Raw genomic sequence first — 20437 nt, forward strand, 5'->3', positions numbered from 1 at the left:
CCTTTAACCCACTTGGTAGGTCAAGTCAGGCCTAGACATCCTGCCTGTATATGTGAAAGCTATCCACCAAGATGCCAATTGACTGACGATGGTCTGAAACCTCTGAAAGCATCAATGATGGAGCTAATCAATGGGTCTATTCGAGTTTGCTTTCAACGATGAAGCCAATCAATGGGTCTCTATTCGAGGCTATGGCCTAATAGGTATAAAAAGCAAAGTATGGATAACACTCCCTACTAAATATTGTGTCAAAGATATAGCAAATATGATGCAACAGCTAGACTAATCTAAAAATGGTCTCAAGCCAGAGTGAATGGGTCACAAACTCTACCTGAACAATGGCATGCAGAATTGTTTTATTTCTCTTGATCATGCAGAAGCATATGGGTCTCTACACTCTATATCTTGGCATAGTTTGTCTCAAAGGCAAGGCCCTCACACCTCAAACCCATAAAGAACAGTGGAGAACAATGTGACCTCAAGTTGCAAATCTACAGAAGGGAAGTTTCCATCTGTATGTTGAGAGTAGACCAGTGATAGTAACACACTGCACTAAAGAACTTCAGACGAGATTTTCTCTCCAAAGAAGTCCAAAGAACCAAAAGAATATATTATAACACCCTATAGGTGTATAAAAACATAGTGCTATGATTAGCAAAGCATAGTGCCCTGGTTAGAGTTAGAACATGAAACTACTGTTCATCAGTAAAAATCTATCATCGAGAACTGTAAGGCAATCCTGATTGAATCTTTAGCCTACTAAACTGTCTGCTTCTTGATAATGAAGGAAGCCGAGATTCTGAACCCCTGTTGTCGAAGAGGTAATGTCAGGAAACCACAGAGCTAGCCCAGTGTTGACCACTCTAACATCCATAAGTCATATGGTACTTTCTTTTTCTGGTTTTGCTTTCTATTTGCCTTGGTACAATCATTATTCTAGCCGTTGTAGTCAGCCTGGTGCAGTAGTAGGAGGAAGTACTAGTAGTTTCAGTGCTAGTACAATATCAAGGGGTCAGTAGAGTGGTGGTAGTTCATACCCAAGTGTGGCTTCAAACATGATTTCTTTATCCTACTAAATTGTATGCTTCTAAGATCGCCCTTGATTCGTTTATACCGGGGTGACATACCATAGTGAGGAGCTTGGCATAGAGAATACCGAGGTCCGATTTTGCGGGCCCAAGATATGAACAACAGATAAGGGTTCCTTTAGATTAAGTGCTACGGTACTGGATGTAACACTATATGGTGCACTGAAATGGTTCTATCGCAGGCTCAGCGGAAGTGTCTCTTTTAACTAAAGGCGCAAGTGGAAGCGCAACTGATAAAGTGAGCATGGTCAGAAGCTACTCTTATAGAGGTTGCAACTGACTTCAGCAATGGACACAGATGCAATTCCAAGTTGGTTAAGTGTTTGTTGGTTCATGGATGCGTTGGGCACTGTGTCCCTAAATGCTATTTGCTGCCATGCATTTCAAAGATTACCACAGAAAGGAATCCACAGAAAGGAATCCCTCTTGGGTTACCCGAGACAATTAGCACAGAAAGGAATCCCTCTTGGGTTGCTCGAGACAATTAGCACAGAAAGGAATCCCTCTTGGGTTGTCCATGGACAGTCAATATCAAGGGTAAGTTTTGGATATTAATCTTTAAGTGGTTGAGATTTAATCTAGATATGGCTGTATCAATAAAGCAAATGAAATGAATGAAAGAGTGCATCCTAAGTAAGAGGAATTCAAATTAAGTGCACAGTGAACTACCATGATGCTGCAAATAACAACTTAGTCAATACAGCCAAGAGATTCAAGGAGCTAGAACAAAACATAATTGTACCAGGTAACATATTAGAGTAACTTGAATAAAAGCACAGAGGACTAGCCAATTACCGAGATGGTTTTCCAATTCCACTTGCATCTTCCAGATTGTGAGATTTATTTATGTAGGGGGGAGCTCTGATACCAACGTAACACTCTACGTTGACTTAAAGTGTTCAAATCAGTCTTGTTAGAACATAGATACCAACTCTGCAAACAATGGAAAAACAATATTTATGAAAACTGGGATTGGGAACATAGAACACAAGATAATCTATGCCACTGCATTTTACTTCAGCAAAAAGACTTCAAGTAGCAACAACAAGAGCTGAGGAAATGCTAGTGTGCTTAGGGAGACTCCCCCTTAGGTGAGCTTTCGTTAAAATGGGACTTCTTATATAAAAATTCCAGAAATTCAAAACACGAGTAGAAAGGAATCGATTATTATTAGGCCGATAGGCCTTCCTTTGAAAGAAACTTTCGTCGTCCTTTTGTTTCTGAGACTGACACCTGGCGTCCACATTCAATGGGAAATTGTTCAATCATTTCTGTTATGGTCTTCATCCTTCAGGCGGAATGGTCGGCATTTTTGTTATCGGTGCCTAGCGGGGGTCGATATCCCTCGCTTCTGCTATCATTCGCGCCTGTCCCTCGCTTCTGCTATCATTCCCGCCTCTCTATCGCCGAAAATTGCCGTATGTGTCTCGTCAAGGTCAAGAAGAGTCCCAAGCCCGTGGCATCTTGCGCCATGCCTGTGCTTCCTGGTAATTTATTGCTTTCGCACTTTTCCCTTTGGTTTCCTCCAATCCCCAAGCTGTTAAATGCTGCCAGAGGATATGAACTTGAAGGATGCTAATTTTGGGGTTTAACTGTCAGGCATGAAGATAAACACTGATACTCTGATGGCGATAAAGGCAAAGGAAATTTATTGCTTTCGCCCTTTTCCCTTTGGTTTCCTCCAATCCCCAAGCTGTTAAATTCCTTGAGAGCCCACATATGCCTGGCCATTGCAATTTATATATTGATATCCATCGGAAGGAAGTCTTGGAGAGTGGATATCAGCCATCGGAGGGAAAATGGCGAACCAGTATTCCACCAAAAACTCTTTCGAAAGCCTGGTTGTGAGCACCATGATGAGTCGGCTAAATATGCGCAGCCCTTTTCTGGACACCAATACCTTCCTATCCAACTCGTATGATCGCATCATCGCGGACGAGAGCAAGAGCCCATTGGAGAGAGAGGAGGCGAAGCTGGAGAAGAATATCGTTCAGATTATATCCAGCGGGGACACTGATAAACTGAAGGCGAACTCCGGCCAGGCCGTCACCATTGGCGAGCACCAGGTTTGCGTGGGGTTCCACGAGGACCCAGAGCCCGGCTACCGCGTCTGGGAATGGCACGGTCACATCATGCTCTATGATGAGGAGAAGGGCTACACGACAGAGTATATCTACGGGAATTTCTTTGAGAAGGCAACTGAGTTTAAGCGTAGAGAGGCTAAACCCCAGGAGAAGAAAGACAAGGAGAACGAGGCCTCCGGTGGAACTGTGGACTTAGGAGGGCTTATTGATACCGTCAACGAGATGAACGCTCGAATTTTGTGCAGAAATATGAGCGCCGGGTCCTTCAAGTGAAGCTGCACGGTGGTTAATCACCGGGGTTTTTGGGCTTAGGGTTTATGCGAACTTACTGGTAAGAAGCCCCCCCTTTAAAACAAAAAAATTATGTGCATTGGTTGGTTCTGGTAAGTCGGCTAATGCTTTATTACTTTGGGAAAAGTATTTTCTATAATAACTGGTGGGTGGTAGTTGCAATATGAAGTCCTGAATTATTTTTGAGATAATTGCAGCATTTAAAGGGGATTTGTGCTTGTAAATCAGAAATGTCATGTGCTTGGGTTTGTTTCAGATGTGGAAATTATTCAGTTTTTCCTGATGGTCCCAAACAGGTCTTCAGGGTTTCCATGCCCTGTGCATGTTGTTGTTGGACACGGCAATTGCATCCAATTCTGCAAAAAATGTTGTTCTTTGTGAAATATAAAGGACCTTTTATTTGTGTGAAATCCAGGTATTGTAACCGCTGCTCTGATAAAATTTAGATATATTGTTTTGAAATTGCATGGTTAGTGGTCTGGATGCTATAATATGTATTCACTGTACCAAACTCTGTAGCTATGCTCTCATAAGCAGAGAGCAGCTGAAAGATTTCCATAAATTACATATTAGATAGGGCTTTTGGCATGCTTCTTCTATTAAGAGAAGATTATGGACAATAATTCATTTATTATCTCCATTGTAGTTTCTTTATGCTGCTTCTTTTAAAAATAATTGGAACCTGTATTGTCTTAATCAAGATGTATTATTCCTTATTAAATTTGTTATTGCATATAGATAAGGGAGGTGCTCTAGGCCCAGATCTTATTTTGCTATTGCACGTAGAGAAAGGAGGTAATCTAGGCCTGTCTGGTGATAATGTGATGGTATTTTAATAAAATGAAGAATAGAACCATATCTTGGCAGGGATTAATTATTTATTTTACTTGTCATATTTGAATAACAATAAACTACTCTAAGCCAGTCTGGGGATGATTTGATGGTATTTTAATAAGATGAATTACAGAGCCATATCAGGGATGAATTAGTTATTTTACTTCATATTTAAATAATAATAAACTAACATAGATCCTGTTAAACAGGGCTGTATATTTGAATAACAATCAAGGTGTATATTTAAATAACAATTGTAAATAAACTAGCATAGATCAATGTTAGCCCGGCAGGATATATTGTGTTATTAGTTGTTGAGAGGTAGGAATCTCAAGTTTTTGATCCTTAATAAATTGTGTATTATTTGTTGAGAGGTATGCATTTCAAGTTTTTTATCCTTAATAAATTAATTTAACATTGATTTATTGGTTAGTTTTCTCTCAAGGATTAAAAAAAAGCCTGGTTCAATATAAAATAGTATATGCTAAAATTCAATTTGAGATGGTTCAGCATAGATTTTATATACAAAAATTCAATTCGAGATTTTTCCATTGAGCTTTAGGTGTAGTTTACTTTGCAGTTTTACAATGTAAAACTATTTTTTTGGGTGGGTATTTTCTAATGTAAAGTTGATTCCAGAGGGAGTTCTTGACGTTTGTTGTTTATTTATGTAATAACAATTACATCTGTCTCTGTTTGTGTTGAATTGAGAAAATATCCTTCTCTGAGCTACGAGAAATATCTGGACTTGAGTTACGAACTTACCTTCTAAATCCAGGATGCAAAATTTCGCTGATGAACTCGTATTTTATCTTGGAAGGCTTGATGGCTTATACCGTTAGTTTGGTTGAAACATATAAATAGCCCATTGTCCATGCATTGTGTGGTGATCTGACAAATAAAAGAATTTGTCATTTTGTTTCTTAGCTATAGCAATGATCTGATGCAATAAAACTTTGATTTAGAAGTCATTTTTCCAGATTCAAATAGAAGTGTTCATCTTTTATTTATTTAGTAGTGTATATATTAATGGGAAGGACTATCCCGTGTACATGGTTATGGTCATATGTACCATATTTATTTTCCAATTACTCACTTTCCATGAGATGCATCTGATAATAAGTTGGTACCAACTTTAGTGCCATGTCAGCTGAGCTGTGGTCTCACTGTAAAAATGTGGGAGTTTACTATTGCTGGCCCAAGTTGGGCTCCCAGGAAAAATAAGAGAATTCTCAGCCATATACCCAGAAGTGCAGTTCTGATATGAATAGATTTTAGCAGCAGATTGGGGAAATCAGTCCCTGACTTGGCCAAAAAATAAGGGGTGTTATGGTAAGGAGAAAAGAAAAATTTAACCCTGCAATCATATCATCTAAATTTAATTTAAAGCACTGGCCTGACAATGGTATCATAACAGAATAGAAATCATGATCAGGTCACATCTTGTTTCTAGCATTATTTTCCTTCCAAAATTTAACTCACTTCTTTTGTGGACCCCAAGGTTCATCATTCAAATTCACAAAGCTACTTTGAATCTACTGAGGGTTAAAATGGAACTATTTTGTATTTTTGTGTGTGCCTGTGTAATTGAAGCTGAACATAATTGCAAGGGTCATCTTTATTCTTCCCTGGAATTTACTACAGGTGCTGCGCTTTCTGTTATATGTAATAGGATGTTTCCCTGAAAGGTTTCCCATGCTGAATAGGATTTATGTTGTGCACAAATGCAAATTTAAGGTTCCACACATCAAAATTTAATGCACTCCAAGTGCTATGCTTTTTCTGATTTTGATGCCAGCTGACTTATCTTAGGATTTATGTGTGCAATGCAATTCTAGGGTTCTGTACATTGCAGTTTATGCTCCACGTGCTTTGCAATTTCCGTGCCTCCCAGAATATTACATTCTCGATTCTCTGCACTCCGACCTTGTTGCCCCGGACACCCATTAACGACAGCAACAGCGACAACCGAAGAAGAAAAGTATTATGAAGTTGAGGTTGAAAATGCAGAGGACGAATCAGATTCTGATGTTGGGGGAGATAAAGACAACCAGCAAGTAAAGGGCAAGGGATTGAGGTGGGTTGATGTAGACGACAATGGATTGGATAAGGCGCAAAAAAGGCTCATAGAAGCTCTGCCTCCAAAGTTGTCTGGAAGGAGCAAGGCCTTGATGAAACATATAATTTGTTTATCAGAAGAGGATGATCCATCTGAATTAATCATGAAGTGGGTGAGAATAATGAAGCCCAAAAGAGTAGATTGGCTTGCAGTCCTCAAACAGATGGAGGAACAGAACCTCAACCATCCCCTCTTCTTCAAGGTCAGTGGCTTTTCAATTATTATAGATGTGCTTCTTAAATATAGATGGACTGAGTAAATTATTAACCAAGTTGATCTGTATGACATTTTCTTTTCAGTCCACTAATGCTTTTACTGCTCTGCAATTTATGCCATATGCCATACGAAGCTTCTTGGCAGTGTTATCAGACTCTTCCCAGTCCAAGTGGAGTCGCGAGTTTGACTATGTTTTAAGAGGAAACAGAGTCTAATCAGCTGAATCTGAATCAATCCCGACTTATTCTTTAAAGTTTAACTCATAAATATCACCCAAACTCACTGTTACCACTCAAATTATCACCTAGGAGGAAAAGTCCTAACCTCAATGGGATAGCCTAGACGCATAATAGGCAAGCCACTCACTGTCACCTTGATGGCCTTGCCCGACCAAGGAGACTGCCTATCCCAGGGGGAATCCGCATGATCAATTTAAACTTAGATTGTTGGGAGAGAAATTGGAAAATACTAGCATGAATTGACTACTCTTATGCTTAACTCAGTCAAATCGATTCATTCGTCAAAGATGTGAGAATACACAAAATTCATATACTCGTTAAAATTCTAAGCTTCCAAGAGCAGGCATCCATATGTTCTAAGGCTAACTGTATCAGACAATCAGGCTACCGCAGGCACTCCATGCATTTGTTCATCTGATCGAAAATCACGGCCTCTTCCTCTTCCACGACCTACAATCCCATCTGTGCCATAGACAATGGGGCCCATATTATATAATCAGTTGCTCAGTCCAATCACATTGAACCCAAGGGTACTTTTTGGCAAATGACATTCACTAGCCAATTGGATAAGCGGTTCTCTGCTTGAGATTTCTGAGTACCAAAATTACTTCGTTGCACCCTCCTTTGGTTAGACACAGGTGGAACCCAAAAGGCTCTAAAGATTAGAAGTCTAGATGGAGGGCGTCTAAACATGAGAAGGTCTAGATGGAGGCCAACTATTTGCGAGGAAGAGAGGTGGGCAGCCCCAGGCCTTAAGAACATAGTCGTGGGCCTTTTTTTTATACGGAATCTCCCCATTTTTTGAGTTGAGTGGGGTCGCAGGCCTTAAGGAGAACATGGGTTGGGCTTCTCTTTTTAACATTAGCTCCCATTTTTTTTATTAGAACGAGGTCGTAGATCTTAATAAGAACATAGGGTTGGGCTTGAGCTCTTAATCTTCTTTATTGCTATGTTACCAACCAGCTCTGTTGAAAAAAACAGAGTTTTCAGGGTTCTCCTGGGTGAAACCCAGCTGGGCTCTGCTGCTGACCTTAGTTAACTAGGTCATGAGTCTGACTCTCTGCTGACAACTTAAACTTGCCATTATTAAGTCATCTCTGTGAGCACTTGTGGGTTGGAACCTGATTGGTGAGCGCATTTCACAAAAATTAAGCAAAACACACCTTGTTATCTGATGCCCCTCCAGTGGACTTGCGGTCGAAAATTTGATGAGGGATTATAGTCCCAACCCAAAACTAATTGCTATTTTTTTAAACAGAGTGTGCTGAGGGTTTTGGGGGTTGCTGAATCGATCCTTTGCCTAAGAAGATTGGAAAATGAAAATTTTACTAATTGTTTGCTGGAAAAGTGAAGTTTGCTGCTTGTTTTGGATAATGCATATCAAGCTTCATCGGTGAGTACCTCATGAGTTATACCCTGCTAGACAAGTCAAAATTGCACGCAGATGGACATATGCCTTTAAATATGTGACAGTGGATTAAATAATGTGTCCTCTTTAGTTGGTGGTCTGCACTCATATAAGCTATATTCTTCTCTTCTGGAAACTTTCCAGTTTTGTCACTCAACATTCTCGTAGATGTTTTCTTCCAAATTGTAGGATATAATTTCAGATGTAATTTCCAGCATTATTTCTCAGTGTGCCCATAAATCAACACTGCAATGATTGCAGTGATTCCTGGTGTTGTCTTTTGAGTCACTGAGCAGTGGTGAAAGTCCTATTTCTGTTCGTTTGCTTAGGAGATTTTTGATGTTAGGTACCTTTCCTTGGTTTTCCATTTCCCCACTGCTGGTTTTCTGTTCTTGTACTCGATAAATAGAGCCTTCTTACCAGCATCATTAAGGTTGACACGTCGTCTTTTTTCTCTACAGTTGACACGTGTCGTCCACATTCAGCGGGCAAACAGTTTTCGTATTAGGCCTCTTTTTAATATTTTTCAGCGGGCATTCAGCGTCTCCTTTTCAATTACTTGGCATGGTCTCAATCGAAAATCTTTGCAGCTGGCGCGAGTTCTATTGCCCAGGCCTCGCACAACGGAAAACTATTATGCCAATTCCTACTTTAACCTTATATAGCTTCGACGATCTCCACACTCTCAACATGTGATTGCATTTCATATGTTCTCATGCCCAAATAGTTGTCTTCCTCCTGCTGCCATTGCTGGTGGTGGACGCCTATTTGCTATTAATTAGTCACATCCTGAACTGCTGTTGTCGTTCCATTCAGATCCCTGTTACACTCTTTGGCACCTCCTCCTGCTGATTACTTACAGTCCGTTTGTAATCGAAGTAGCAGCATCATTTATTGATCCCTGTTACACTCTTTGGCACCTCCTCCTGCTGATTACTTACAGTCTGTTTGTAATCGAAGTAGCAGCATCATTTATTGCGGGATCGGCCGAGATGGCGAAATATATGGAAATGGTGGACGCGGGTATAAGGATCGCTGCCAGGTTCAATTCTCACTGCCCTCAGACATCACGTATGTATTATCATCCAACTTCCAACAGCAACACTCACTCTGATATAACTTGCCCCAAAAATGAGGTACAGGGCGCCTCGTCTCGTGCCATGCAAGTTTCTGCATCTAACGCCGATGCAATGTTTGAGATACTCTGTATTGCTGTTTAGGCTGCAATTTCTTTATCTCCTTCTGCAAGAAAGACAATGTGATGGAGACTGTCCCCTCTCCCCAATTTTTAATCAATTATTATTTCATCCTTTTTCCATATAATCTTGTTATGCATGATATCACAGAGCATAATATCTGGGCATGCTTCTGTTCTTTTTGGTTTAAATGCAATCTTAGTGTTAGTTCAGCGATTTCTATTGTTTTTTTTATTGATTTTTATGCCTTAAATACTGGAAAATGCTGAATGGCTGTAGCATTCGAGCCGCAGATTTCCATACTCCCAGTTATGACAGATCGATTTCCTGAAATCTATTTTTAAACCTTTTTCCCTGTTGATATGAAAATAAAAATGGGGAGGGTTACAAAGAAAACAAATCTAATTAAGAACAACAAAAACAAATCTATGGCACTCAATACCCAATGAGAAGAATGGAATGGCATGCTAACCATACATAAATTCTCTAATCACAAGGGCTACGAGTCAGACCAACCATATTTTGGGATTTTCCCAAACGCGTTGCTATGCGTTAAACTATAACGCTTCATTTTCGGTCATAGGAGTATAGGAAACCAAAAATCTTTAAATTTGGTTGATTTGATGGACAGATTGCCTTTCTGATATTTTAGTTTAATGCTTCATTTTCGGTCACATGAGTATGGCAAACCAAAAATCTCTAAATTTGGTTGATTTGATGGACAGATTGCCTTTCTGATGTTTTAGGCCTGTAACAGTCGTTTGTTTTTGTATTTTTTTCAACCCAGCTCTGTAATGGGGGAAAGCTTCAAATTCTAGTAGTGATCAACAATAGGCTAAATGGTAGCATATCAGAGGTATATAGGAATTGTACAAGTCTTCTTCCGTTTAGACTGGCAAACAATAAGTTCAGTGGAGAAATTCCAAAGGGTCTAGGGGGATTGCCAAGAGTTTCGGTGCTACATCTCAGTTCTAACAGCTTTGAAGGAAGCATTTCTAAAGATATTGGCAATGCTAGAATTTTATCTAACCTACAAATTGACTGTAATAGATTTTCATAATTTCAACAGGCTTCGAAAGTTGGTTAGTTTGCAGCTTTACCAGAATAAACTTGAGGGTGAGATTCTTAAGAATATTGGTACGATGGCATTGGAATTTTTAGATGCTTCGGATAATATGCTCTCAGGAATACTTCCAAAGGGTTTAGGCAATTTAACTAGGCTAAAATCTTTGAATTTGTTTGAAAATAGATTTTCCGGCGAGATTCCTCCAGGGATTGCTGAGCTGACCTTGTTGAAAACTCTGAAATTGTTTCGCAATTCGCTCACTGGGCAAATTCCTCAGAAGCTTGGAAGCAAGAACCAGTTTGAGGTTTTGGATTTATCTGAAAACCAGTTAAGTGGGCCATTGCCAACCCAGCTCTGTAATGGGGGAAAGCTTCAAATTCTAATGTGATCAACAATAGGCTAAATGGTAGCATATCAGAGGTATATGGGAATTGTACAAGTATTCTTCGGTTTAGACTGGCAAACAATAAGTTCAGTGGAGAAATTCCAAAGGGTCTATGGGGATTGCCAAGAGTTTCGGTGCTACATCTCCTCTTATTTATCCCATTCCAAAATAAAAAATATCAGTTTTTTACCTCAATCATTTCTATTCCAAAATATTTCAGAAATCAAAATAAACCCCGCAAATAAAAATGCAAACAAATTAGCCTACCTAGAAGTATGTTCTCTTTTGCATTGCATTTATGCTAAAAGGAAATGAAATGCAAAAAAACAGGGTGATATTGCATATGAAAATAAATGGATAAAAAACAGGGTGATATTGTATATGAGAATAAAAGGATTTGGACTTTTCTGTATATGGTGTTTCAGTTTCAATGCCAAAAATCTGCTAGAGCGGTTAAGAGGAAAGCGATTAATGTTTGTTGGAGACTCAATAAGTCAAAACCAATGGGAATCCATGGTCTGCATGCTTCAAGCAGTGATTCCTAGCAATATTAGTCAATAAGCTTCAATATTCAAGGCCCTGGTAAGCTGATAAATGTAGTTTCCATGGATAGTTGTGCATTTGATTATATGGTGAGTAATGAAGTCTTACAATCTTCTTTCTCTGAAAAGGATTATGATGCTTCTGTGGAGTTTTTCTGGGCTCCACTTCTGGTTGATCTGCACAATAACAGTCAGAACCAGAGAATTCTCAATCTGGACACTCTTGCGGATAATGGTGTTTATTGGAAAGGAGTTGATGTATTGGTTTTTGAGTCATCCCATTGGTGGCAAGATCAAAGGTGGGAAGTATCAAAACTCTGAACTTTCTGATTAAAATTTTCAACAAGGGGCAGCCAAATTTAGTGTTGTAAATGATATTAAAAATGTAATAGTTTGGAATGTGGTTGGACAGATGGGCCCTGATCATGGCTAACAATCAGCTTTACACAAACATGGATCCACTTGTGGCTTACAAGAGGGCATTGACGACGTGGGCAAACTGGATACCTGCAAATATCGATCCCAAAAAATCACTTGTCTTCTTTAGCACCTCGTCCCCTACACATTACAGGTAAATCTTTATACAAACACACATTGTATATATTATAGGGCATTTTTGATGTGGATTGCAGTTTTCATGAATATTTTGGAATTGGAAGTTTAAGATTTAAAAAAATATAATTGTTCTTATGATAGATCAAATTCCAAGATATTCATGAAATCTATTCAAGTAGCTATGGCTCTTATTTTAGGTATACAAAATGGTTTTCCTCATAAAATTGATGTAAATGTGCAGCCCAATTTATTGGAATCAGAAGAACGGGCAGAAATGCTATGGTCAGACTGAACCAGTGCAATTTGAAGGATACTCGCCTCCAGTGATTCCTCAGGTGTCCATAGTGAAGGAAGTTATAGGGACTATGATTTTTCCTGTTACTCTGCTGGATATCACAGGACTATCCCAATTTCGCAAAGATGGTCACCCTTCAATTTACAGTAGTACCGTTACTAGTGATGAGAAGCAGCGTCCTGAGCAGTTTGCAGATTGTAGCCATTGGTGTTTACCAGGCGTCCTTGATACATGGAACAAGCTTCTGTATGTCACTTTGCTTTCCAAGGGTGTAGGGAATTGATAATTCTTATTGATCCCTGAAGCTGGGCCAAATCTAGGACCTGGTTGGCCATAAGGAGGAAATCCTCTGCCTTGACTCGCTGGAGCAGTAAACATATCTGGCATTGCAAACCCATCCACAGGGCCCATTCCAATCCTGTCAAAGCCATAAGTATCACCAGAAACCATACCTGGATGAAAGCCCAAAGCCTTTGATCCTGCCATTCCCCGGCTACCCCTTGACATTGTCCCACGCCACATCATTCCTCTTCCCTTGCCTCTTCCTTGGCTTGCACTCCAAGTCTGGCTTGAGCTTTCTTGGTCATCGCAAACATTGATTTGAACTTATTTCAGTAAAACGTGAGAGAAAAAAATCACAAAATTATGCTTATTCCTGTATTGGGTTATGATGGAAACAAAAATTTACTTGTTGGGTTGCTCTAGATTGAAGATTTCTGGAATGAGTTGTTATTCACTTGTATTCGTTACCGTATGGGTGTATGATGACTATCAACGTTTTGATTTGGTTGTTTTGCAAAATTTTCACCTTAGTTGTTGTGTTGACTTTACATGCTCACACATTTGAATGTGTTTGGTTAACATTTTTTATGTAGATTTTGGTTAAGTCTGGTTTTCTGTTTAGGAATAAGAGTTTTGTAGGGAGATTCTAGGTTTGGCAAATTTGCAGTTTCTTCTACTACTTGAGACTATGGACGACTTTGTTCCTCTGGGCTAATCCGGGGACTGAAGCAAGAATGTGAGAAATTGCAGATTGCTTGGGAAAAAGCAAAGCGTAGGAAGGCTGTGGCGCAAGCTGCAAAACTATACAGGGCCCTTAAAGAAACAAAGACTGAAACTTCTACAATCTACAATAATTTGCAGTACTCGAGTGATTTTCAGCCAAACATAAAATCAAATAGGGTTTTGATCGAAACCAAAAGTTAGAAAAGGGCTTTAAGCCAATTTTTCTGCCTACTATTTAAATGAATTTTTAGCTGGTCAATTTTTTTTATAACATGTTGGGCCGGACCAAAAAATCAAAGAGTATTTTAGAACAGGCCCGGAATTGGGGTCGCAGTTCAAAAGGTATTCTACAAAGTTAAAACAGAGTTTGGACCTACAATTCTTGGGATTAGGTTTTGAATGGCCATTCCCATTGGTCACCAAACTCGGACTTGGCGAGGGATGATCGAAAAGACCATTGACTGGAACTGTGAATGTCTTGGACTTAACCTAAAATAAATACTTAATCAAATTACAAATGATTAAGTTATCCATTGTGTTCCATTATACACACGCAGGGCCTTGGTTCAGTGCCCACAAACACGCGTTAGGGCACACATAGTCGAGGGTCATAACAAGTAAATAACTATACAATTACATACTCTATAAGCAAAAGTTCAACACGGGGTGTCCTGACAAACATATCATGACAAGTTAAAAAGGAGATCCTCTTTCTCAATTTATGTTCTGCTCTTAATTCTTGAGAGATCAATAACTCCTCTGAGGCGTTTTGAAAATCATTATAATCCGTTTGTCTGAACAGGGCGACATCTTCCAGACAAAGCAATTGATCTTGTGGATGAAGCATGTGCAAATGTAAGAGTTCAACTAGATAGTCAACCTGAAGAAATCGACACCCTTGAAAGGAAAAGGATTCAACTAGAAGTTGAGTTGCATGCCCTTGAAAAGGAGAAAGATAAACCCAGTAAAGCTCGTTTGGCTGAGGTTTGTACTTGAGATAACCTTATTGCATTTTCTTCGCTGTCTTTCTGATCAGTGATCAGCCTGTAGGCATTTTTATTATGATGGGGATTCTCTGATGTAAAGATGTCTATTGAAAATTCTTTGTATGTTGGGGGGTGTTCACTGTTGTTTGACATAGTGAAAATTGTTGGTCGATAAGAACCGTTAGTACCATAACCTTTAAATAACTCATTTTCTTTTCTGATTCTTATAGGTTCCCATGGAGCTTGATGATTTGAGAGATAAGTTGCAACCGTTGAAAATGAAATACCAAAAAGAAAAAGAGACAGTAGATGAAATATCCAGGGACTGAAGCAAGAATATGAGAAATTGCAGATTGCTTGAGAAAAAGCAAAGCGTAGGAAGGCTGTGGCGCAAGCTGCAAAACTATACAGGGCCCTTATAAACCAACAAAGTTTAAAAAAATATTGTTTCTTAAACTTTTCATTCATATATATATATATATATACTAAACCCTACGCCGTTTGCTTTCCCAAGTCTAGGCTCCCAAGTTTTGTGGAGTAAACTTCCAATTTTTTTTGTATGAATTTTAATATATTTTCCTAGAAGTCTTAAGTGTTCTATGATTTGGATTTTCCAGCAATCATTATTGGAATTTGGTTATAGAAAAATTGTTGGCGAACTTTTATTGTATCTTGGTCGTGCAATCTCAACGATTAATATCTATGATTCCAGTTATTTTACAAATTATTTAACCAAATTTTAGGCAAAAATGATCAGGAAGAAAAATGATTGGAAACGTTTCATTCTAAATTTTTAGTCAAATTCTGGGGAAAAAATAACTGGAAAAGGTCCCAATTATAGCATGTTCCAAGTCAACTGCATAGGCTTGCTAAGTCCTGAGTCAACTGTTGACTGTCTTGCCACGCTGAGTTGATTGCTTTAAAGCCAAGTCTGGTAACTTTGGTATGCATATATATGTATTTATATACGTTTCGTCCATCTGTCTTCCATTTTATGCTTGCATAGAATACGATTGAGTTGCTGCTCATGATGTAGGATTTTGACCCTGTGTTTTATCGCACAGATGGCACGAAACCAATCATTTATAAATTATATGATTTGTTAGCGAATGAATAAATGTTGTGTTGATATGAAAACCTTTTGGTTATCTTGAGTGCAGGTTTCATTCAATTAGAAAGTTTTCAGAAATCAGTGGAAGGCATTGCCCTTTTGCCACTATGGTCACAGAAGGTTGTGCTGAAAGAAGTTGGTGAAATATATGTAAAACATAATGCAATAGAATGCAATGTATTCAGAGGTTCAGAGACCTGTTTGGCTGCACCAGATTACTCTAATTACATAAAGACCTGCAATTCTAAAAACAAACCTGTTGACTGTGCTTTCAAATCATTCATTACAAAAGGTTCTTTTGAAGGTCTATCATTAGTACCGCAACAATATGTTGGAGCAGAAGGTAAGAATCACTTCGACGGTACTCTCCTTGAAGTTAACATTATATTTTCTTTGTCAGCCTCACTAAGCATGAAATTGGAATGAAGCCTCATTTTCCTAACGAGAGTTTATGGTTCAACATAGGTCATGATTGCAAAATAATTACTGATATTCAGGAACTAGTCCTTACAGTCATTGTTGGTATCCAGAAACTAGATTCATTGTCTTTCATACTGTTAGCATGGGATATTTACGTGGATGGATTTTTCTGTTTTGCTTGGTGATCTCCTATGATGAAATAGTTTCGTCTTTCTTCCTTAGACAAACTCTGGTCTTGACAAATTGTTCTGTTGTTGCAAATGCTAGTGGAAATCCTATGTGGGTTATTTTAATATAGGTTTGCCATTGGCACTGAGAACAAGAAAATAAATCAGGTAGACTAGAGACATTTAATGTTTGACCATATACCAAATGCTCTTGATAATTGTCCATGCATGTAGGGTAGGTATCAAGCAGTATTCAAAAAGATAAATTTGAATTCATATATTGATTGAGTGCGAGTTATGTGATGCGGGGAATTTCAGCTTAAGGGGATTAATTTGTATACATACATCGACCAACCCACATACACCAACGACCTCGAATGCCTTCACTGAGCCTTTAATTCTTTAAATGGAACACTAAGGCATTCTAGCAACTCCGACTACTGTTTTTGGCTACTACTTCTCTGGTATGGCAGGTGTTGAGGTTTCCCTTGTTATAAACTAGAAAAGAAATTAGATATCCCAAATGATTGAGGCCAGATTAAACTCAGGTATATCCTGCCACTTATTCTGAAGCTAAATATTATCCATGAATATAGTAACTACCCAGAGCTCAGGAGCCAGGAAATTTCTGTGGATAACTAGAGGGTGTACTTGTGAATGCAACTGCAGAATTTTGTGAAAGGTTCACTTGTCTGTAGATTGTAGAAATTTGATGGACAACATATCAATTTTAGTTGAAGAGAGTTTCATTGTATGGGGCAGGTTATACCAGATTTGATTTAATTGTATTGTATATGTTTAATAATGAAAAATTAAAAATCATGAGGGGTATCGTTTTTACACCATACCTCTCAATTTATTACTGCAGGGGAGTGCCATTAAATTTCTGTTATGAACTCATTGCAGTGGGAGATATTTTTATAAGAAAAATTGCAGCCTTGTCGGACAGTTCTTGCTTTATTGTTTCATTGCTTATACATGGATATTCAGCTCATACAAAAGGTTGTATCGATCTGGTTGGTATTGAGAGTACTTGGTCTCAGGTTGTATCGATCTGGTTGGTTTTCAGAGTACTGGGTCTCAGGCCTTTGTATCACGTAGAACTATCACTCTGCAAGTACAGTTTTACTATTAGCTTTGTAAATATTTTTCCTTAGCAATAGCTTATGGCTTGGACAAGAAGGGTGGAGAGGAAAATATTGTTGTTTTTGATCTTGGCGGTGGCACGTTTGATGTCAGTGTTCTGACTATTGACAACAGAGCTTTTGAGGTTTTGGCTACAAACGGTGATACCCATCTTGGAGGTACTCTGTCTGAACTCTGTCTGGCAGTTTTACATTATGAATTTGAATACGTGCACAGTTTTACATTATGAATTTGAATACGTGCACGGTGGTTATGATTGACTTTTTTGGTTGGCTTTCGAGCTTTGAACTTACCAGGATGTACACTAATATGCAGGTGAGGACTTTGACCAAAGGATAATGGAATATTTCATCAAATTGATCAAGAAAAAGCACGAAAAGGATATTAGTAAGGATAGCAGAAATGAAATAAGACATTCAATGTGTTCCTTGTAGTATAGATATAAACAAAACATCTAAAGAAAAGTAATTGCACAATGATCTAGTCCAAGAAAACAAGGTTTACCACAAACCAATTAACTCTTTTACAAAAATTCAAAAATTCCAATTAAATAATCCTATCGGCCTCTCTTTGTACCTTTTGGGACAATTGCTAGTAATATTAATGGTGTACAATGTAATTAGGTCAATGTTTAATAATATTAATGGATTAGGTAAATGTTTAATAATATTAATGGTGTAAAATGTAATTAATTTAATTACATTTTTTTCATTATTTTTGGGTGAAATGTTTGATATATTATATTATAATTTTGGTTACTTAAAATAAAATAAAAATAACATTATTAAAATAAAAATTATAAGTTATTATTTATTTTATCAATTTTTGTTGGGTAGTTAAGGTAAATTTGAAATAAAAATAAAAATAACCCTATATTAAAATAAAAAGTTGTTATTTTTTAATTAATTTTTATTGGGTAGTTATGGTAAATTTGACTTGGTCAAGTTAGTTTTTGAGCTCTGAGTTTATGAGAACCCATGGTATTGTCCATGGGATTTAAATCCCTTTTTAGTAGATAAAGAGTTAAAATGGATCTAGATTGGTATTAATGATAGTTTAACAAATTGTTTAAATTAAATGCTTTTTAACTAAATAAATTATATATAAGAGAGCCTTCTAAGTTATGTAAGTTTGAGCTTTTTAATTGAATTGTGTATAAATGTTAATATCTTTAAAATTATGTAAGTTTGAGCCTTTTAATTGAATTGTGTATAAATGTTAATATCTTTAAAATTTTGAAATTTCAATAGTGATTTTAGTAAACTTTTTTTAAAAATAATAAAATTTTAATATTTAATAAAAATAATGAAATTAATATAAGTGAGACAAAATTATCATTAAATCTAAAAAAAATAGATTTAAAATTTAATATAAATGATATATTTAATTATCAATTATTTAACAAGTATAATTTATCAATATATTTTAAATTAAAAGAAATATAAAGTTGAATTATAAATGATTTAATAACTTTTTATATTAATACAATGTGAATTTCAGCTATTTAAATCATTTAATATATTAGCCTAAATCATTTATCAATTATTGAGAGGGGTCAAATTTTTTGAAGTGAAAACCTCTTTTTTTAGTGCAAAACCTAAAGAAATGTTTGCATGCCAAAAAATTTGATCTCTCTTAGCATTTAATAAATTCAGAATTAATATGGATCTACACTGGTTCTAATTAGTGTACCATGTCATTGCTACTCAACAAGTATTTAATCTTATTTATAAATTAACATAACATTTATTATTAGGCTTACCAATCTAGTTCCAAAATGACAATGGTATGTTTACAACATTTGATTGAGTGATTACACTTGTGACTCAATAACAAGGTAATATTCAACTATGAAAGACATAATTCCACTAGGAGGGTATGCTACCATTTGGTTCACTTTCCATATACTTCATGATAATTGTTCTTTTTTTGCAAGGTGTTGGTTCTCATTATTACTTTGATTATAAACAACATAGATAATAAATCATAACACTGGTTCAACATATACCATTCATGAATTTTAAGGTTAGCATTGAATATAGTAGTAATACATAAGCATACTCTTGTATGCTCCTCATAGTACAATGGTATTTCCCTTAAATTAAATCTTGTGATTATGTAGGAGTCCTCAACAATAACTACATCCCTTTGCACAATGCCCTTGAGGAACTTGACTCCTTGATACATTGTTAGTGCTTTCACTTGTTATTAGTTGCTTGTCCCTATCTCCAGGAAAATTTTAATTTATAGGGACCTCTTCCACTTAGCAAAGCACAAAGCAAGGTCTTGATCTCCATTGAATCCATTCCCTCTAGTTCCATAGTGTTGGCATAAAGAATTTTAGCTACTGGCTGCTCTTTGGGTATCCCTAAAATTCGTATACCTTGGCTCATTACAGTGATGAATCAGACAAGTGTATAATGTGATTTCAATGACACCTTATCTCATTTGTAGTGAACATTTCTACCAGCTCCATGCAGAGGACCCTCTTTTCAATATGTTTTCAATTCTATGTTTTGAAATTTTTTTAATTAGAAATGTAAAATCATAATTTTAATTAATTATATGTTTTAAATTAAAAATATAAAATCATAAATTTAAATGGTTCAAATTACATTATAATGCACTTAATATTTATAATATGGGTAGCCCTTTCCAAATTTATACTTTCCATTATATATTAAATATTATCCATTAAAATGAAAATAAATATCTACAAATTTTAATAATAATAAAGAATTTGGCATGTTAATATTTTTTATTAGTAATTTTAAAATTATTAATTACAATTTTTGAAATTATATTACATTTTTCATGTATTATTGTATATAATATTTATAAAATTAAATAAAATAACCATATATTTAATAAAAATTTTATTATTATCAATTTTATGGTTTGAAATTTTTCCAAAATAAAAATATAAAATTATAATTTTAAATGGTTCAAATTTCATTGTAATTCACTTGATATTTATAATATTTATGGGCTTTTCCAAGTTTATGTTTTCTACTTTATATTACATATTATTGATTAAGATAAAAACAAATATCTACAGATTTAAATAATTGCATGGAGAGACTTTAGTCCAACATGAATGATTACATGGGAGATTTTAGCCCAAAGTGAATGAGATGTTCTAAGGTTATGTAATGTTATTTAAACTTGTTAATTTAGTTAAATTACATAAATATACTATAAAATAAAATAAAATAAGAATTATAATTATTAATAATTAAACCATTTTAGATTCATCTTAACTCTAGATTTAGATATCCTACAAA

The 20437-nt window shown here is 36.5% G+C and overlaps 2 protein-coding genes and 1 long non-coding RNA gene across 4 annotated transcripts; all 3 read left to right on the top strand.

Annotated features, from left to right (window-relative positions):
* The first annotated feature begins 2736 nt into the window (after nucleotides 1–2736).
* On the top strand, nucleotides 2737–3452 carry LOC149262372 (uncharacterized). Its single transcript, XM_089424200.1, has one exon. The coding sequence runs from the start codon at nucleotides 2888–2890 to the stop codon at nucleotides 3443–3445; it is 558 nt and encodes a 185-aa protein (XP_089280326.1). The 5' UTR covers nucleotides 2737–2887; the 3' UTR covers nucleotides 3446–3452.
* Nucleotides 3453–4671: 1219 nt separating this feature from the next.
* LOC149262373 (uncharacterized) lies at nucleotides 4672–17358 on the top strand. Its single transcript, XR_016259071.1, has 3 exons — nucleotides 4672–6618; nucleotides 15470–15763; nucleotides 16914–17358. It is a non-coding gene; the product is annotated as an uncharacterized LOC149262373 (long non-coding RNA).
* LOC149262374 (protein PMR5-like) lies at nucleotides 10527–13598 on the top strand. Of its 2 annotated transcripts, XM_089384336.1 has the most exons (3): nucleotides 10527–11767; nucleotides 11909–12039; nucleotides 12265–13598. In XM_089384336.1, exons 2-3 carry the CDS (start codon nucleotides 11921–11923, stop codon nucleotides 12599–12601), a joined length of 456 nt encoding a protein of 151 aa, XP_089240462.1. In that variant the 5' UTR covers nucleotides 10527–11767; nucleotides 11909–11920; the 3' UTR covers nucleotides 12602–13598. The 2 variants fall into 2 exon arrangements, with proteins under 2 accessions (XP_089240462.1, XP_089240453.1); XM_089384327.1 differs by lacking the exon at nucleotides 10527–11767 and having other exon boundaries at nucleotides 11800–12039.
* Nucleotides 17359–20437: the final 3079 nt, after the last annotated feature.

This window comes from Pinus tabuliformis, chromosome 6 (assembly GCF_031772625.1).
Source record: "Pinus tabuliformis cultivar Carrire ecotype Pingquan chromosome 6, CPIR1, whole genome shotgun sequence".
NCBI lineage: Eukaryota > Viridiplantae > Streptophyta > Pinopsida > Pinales > Pinaceae > Pinus > Pinus tabuliformis.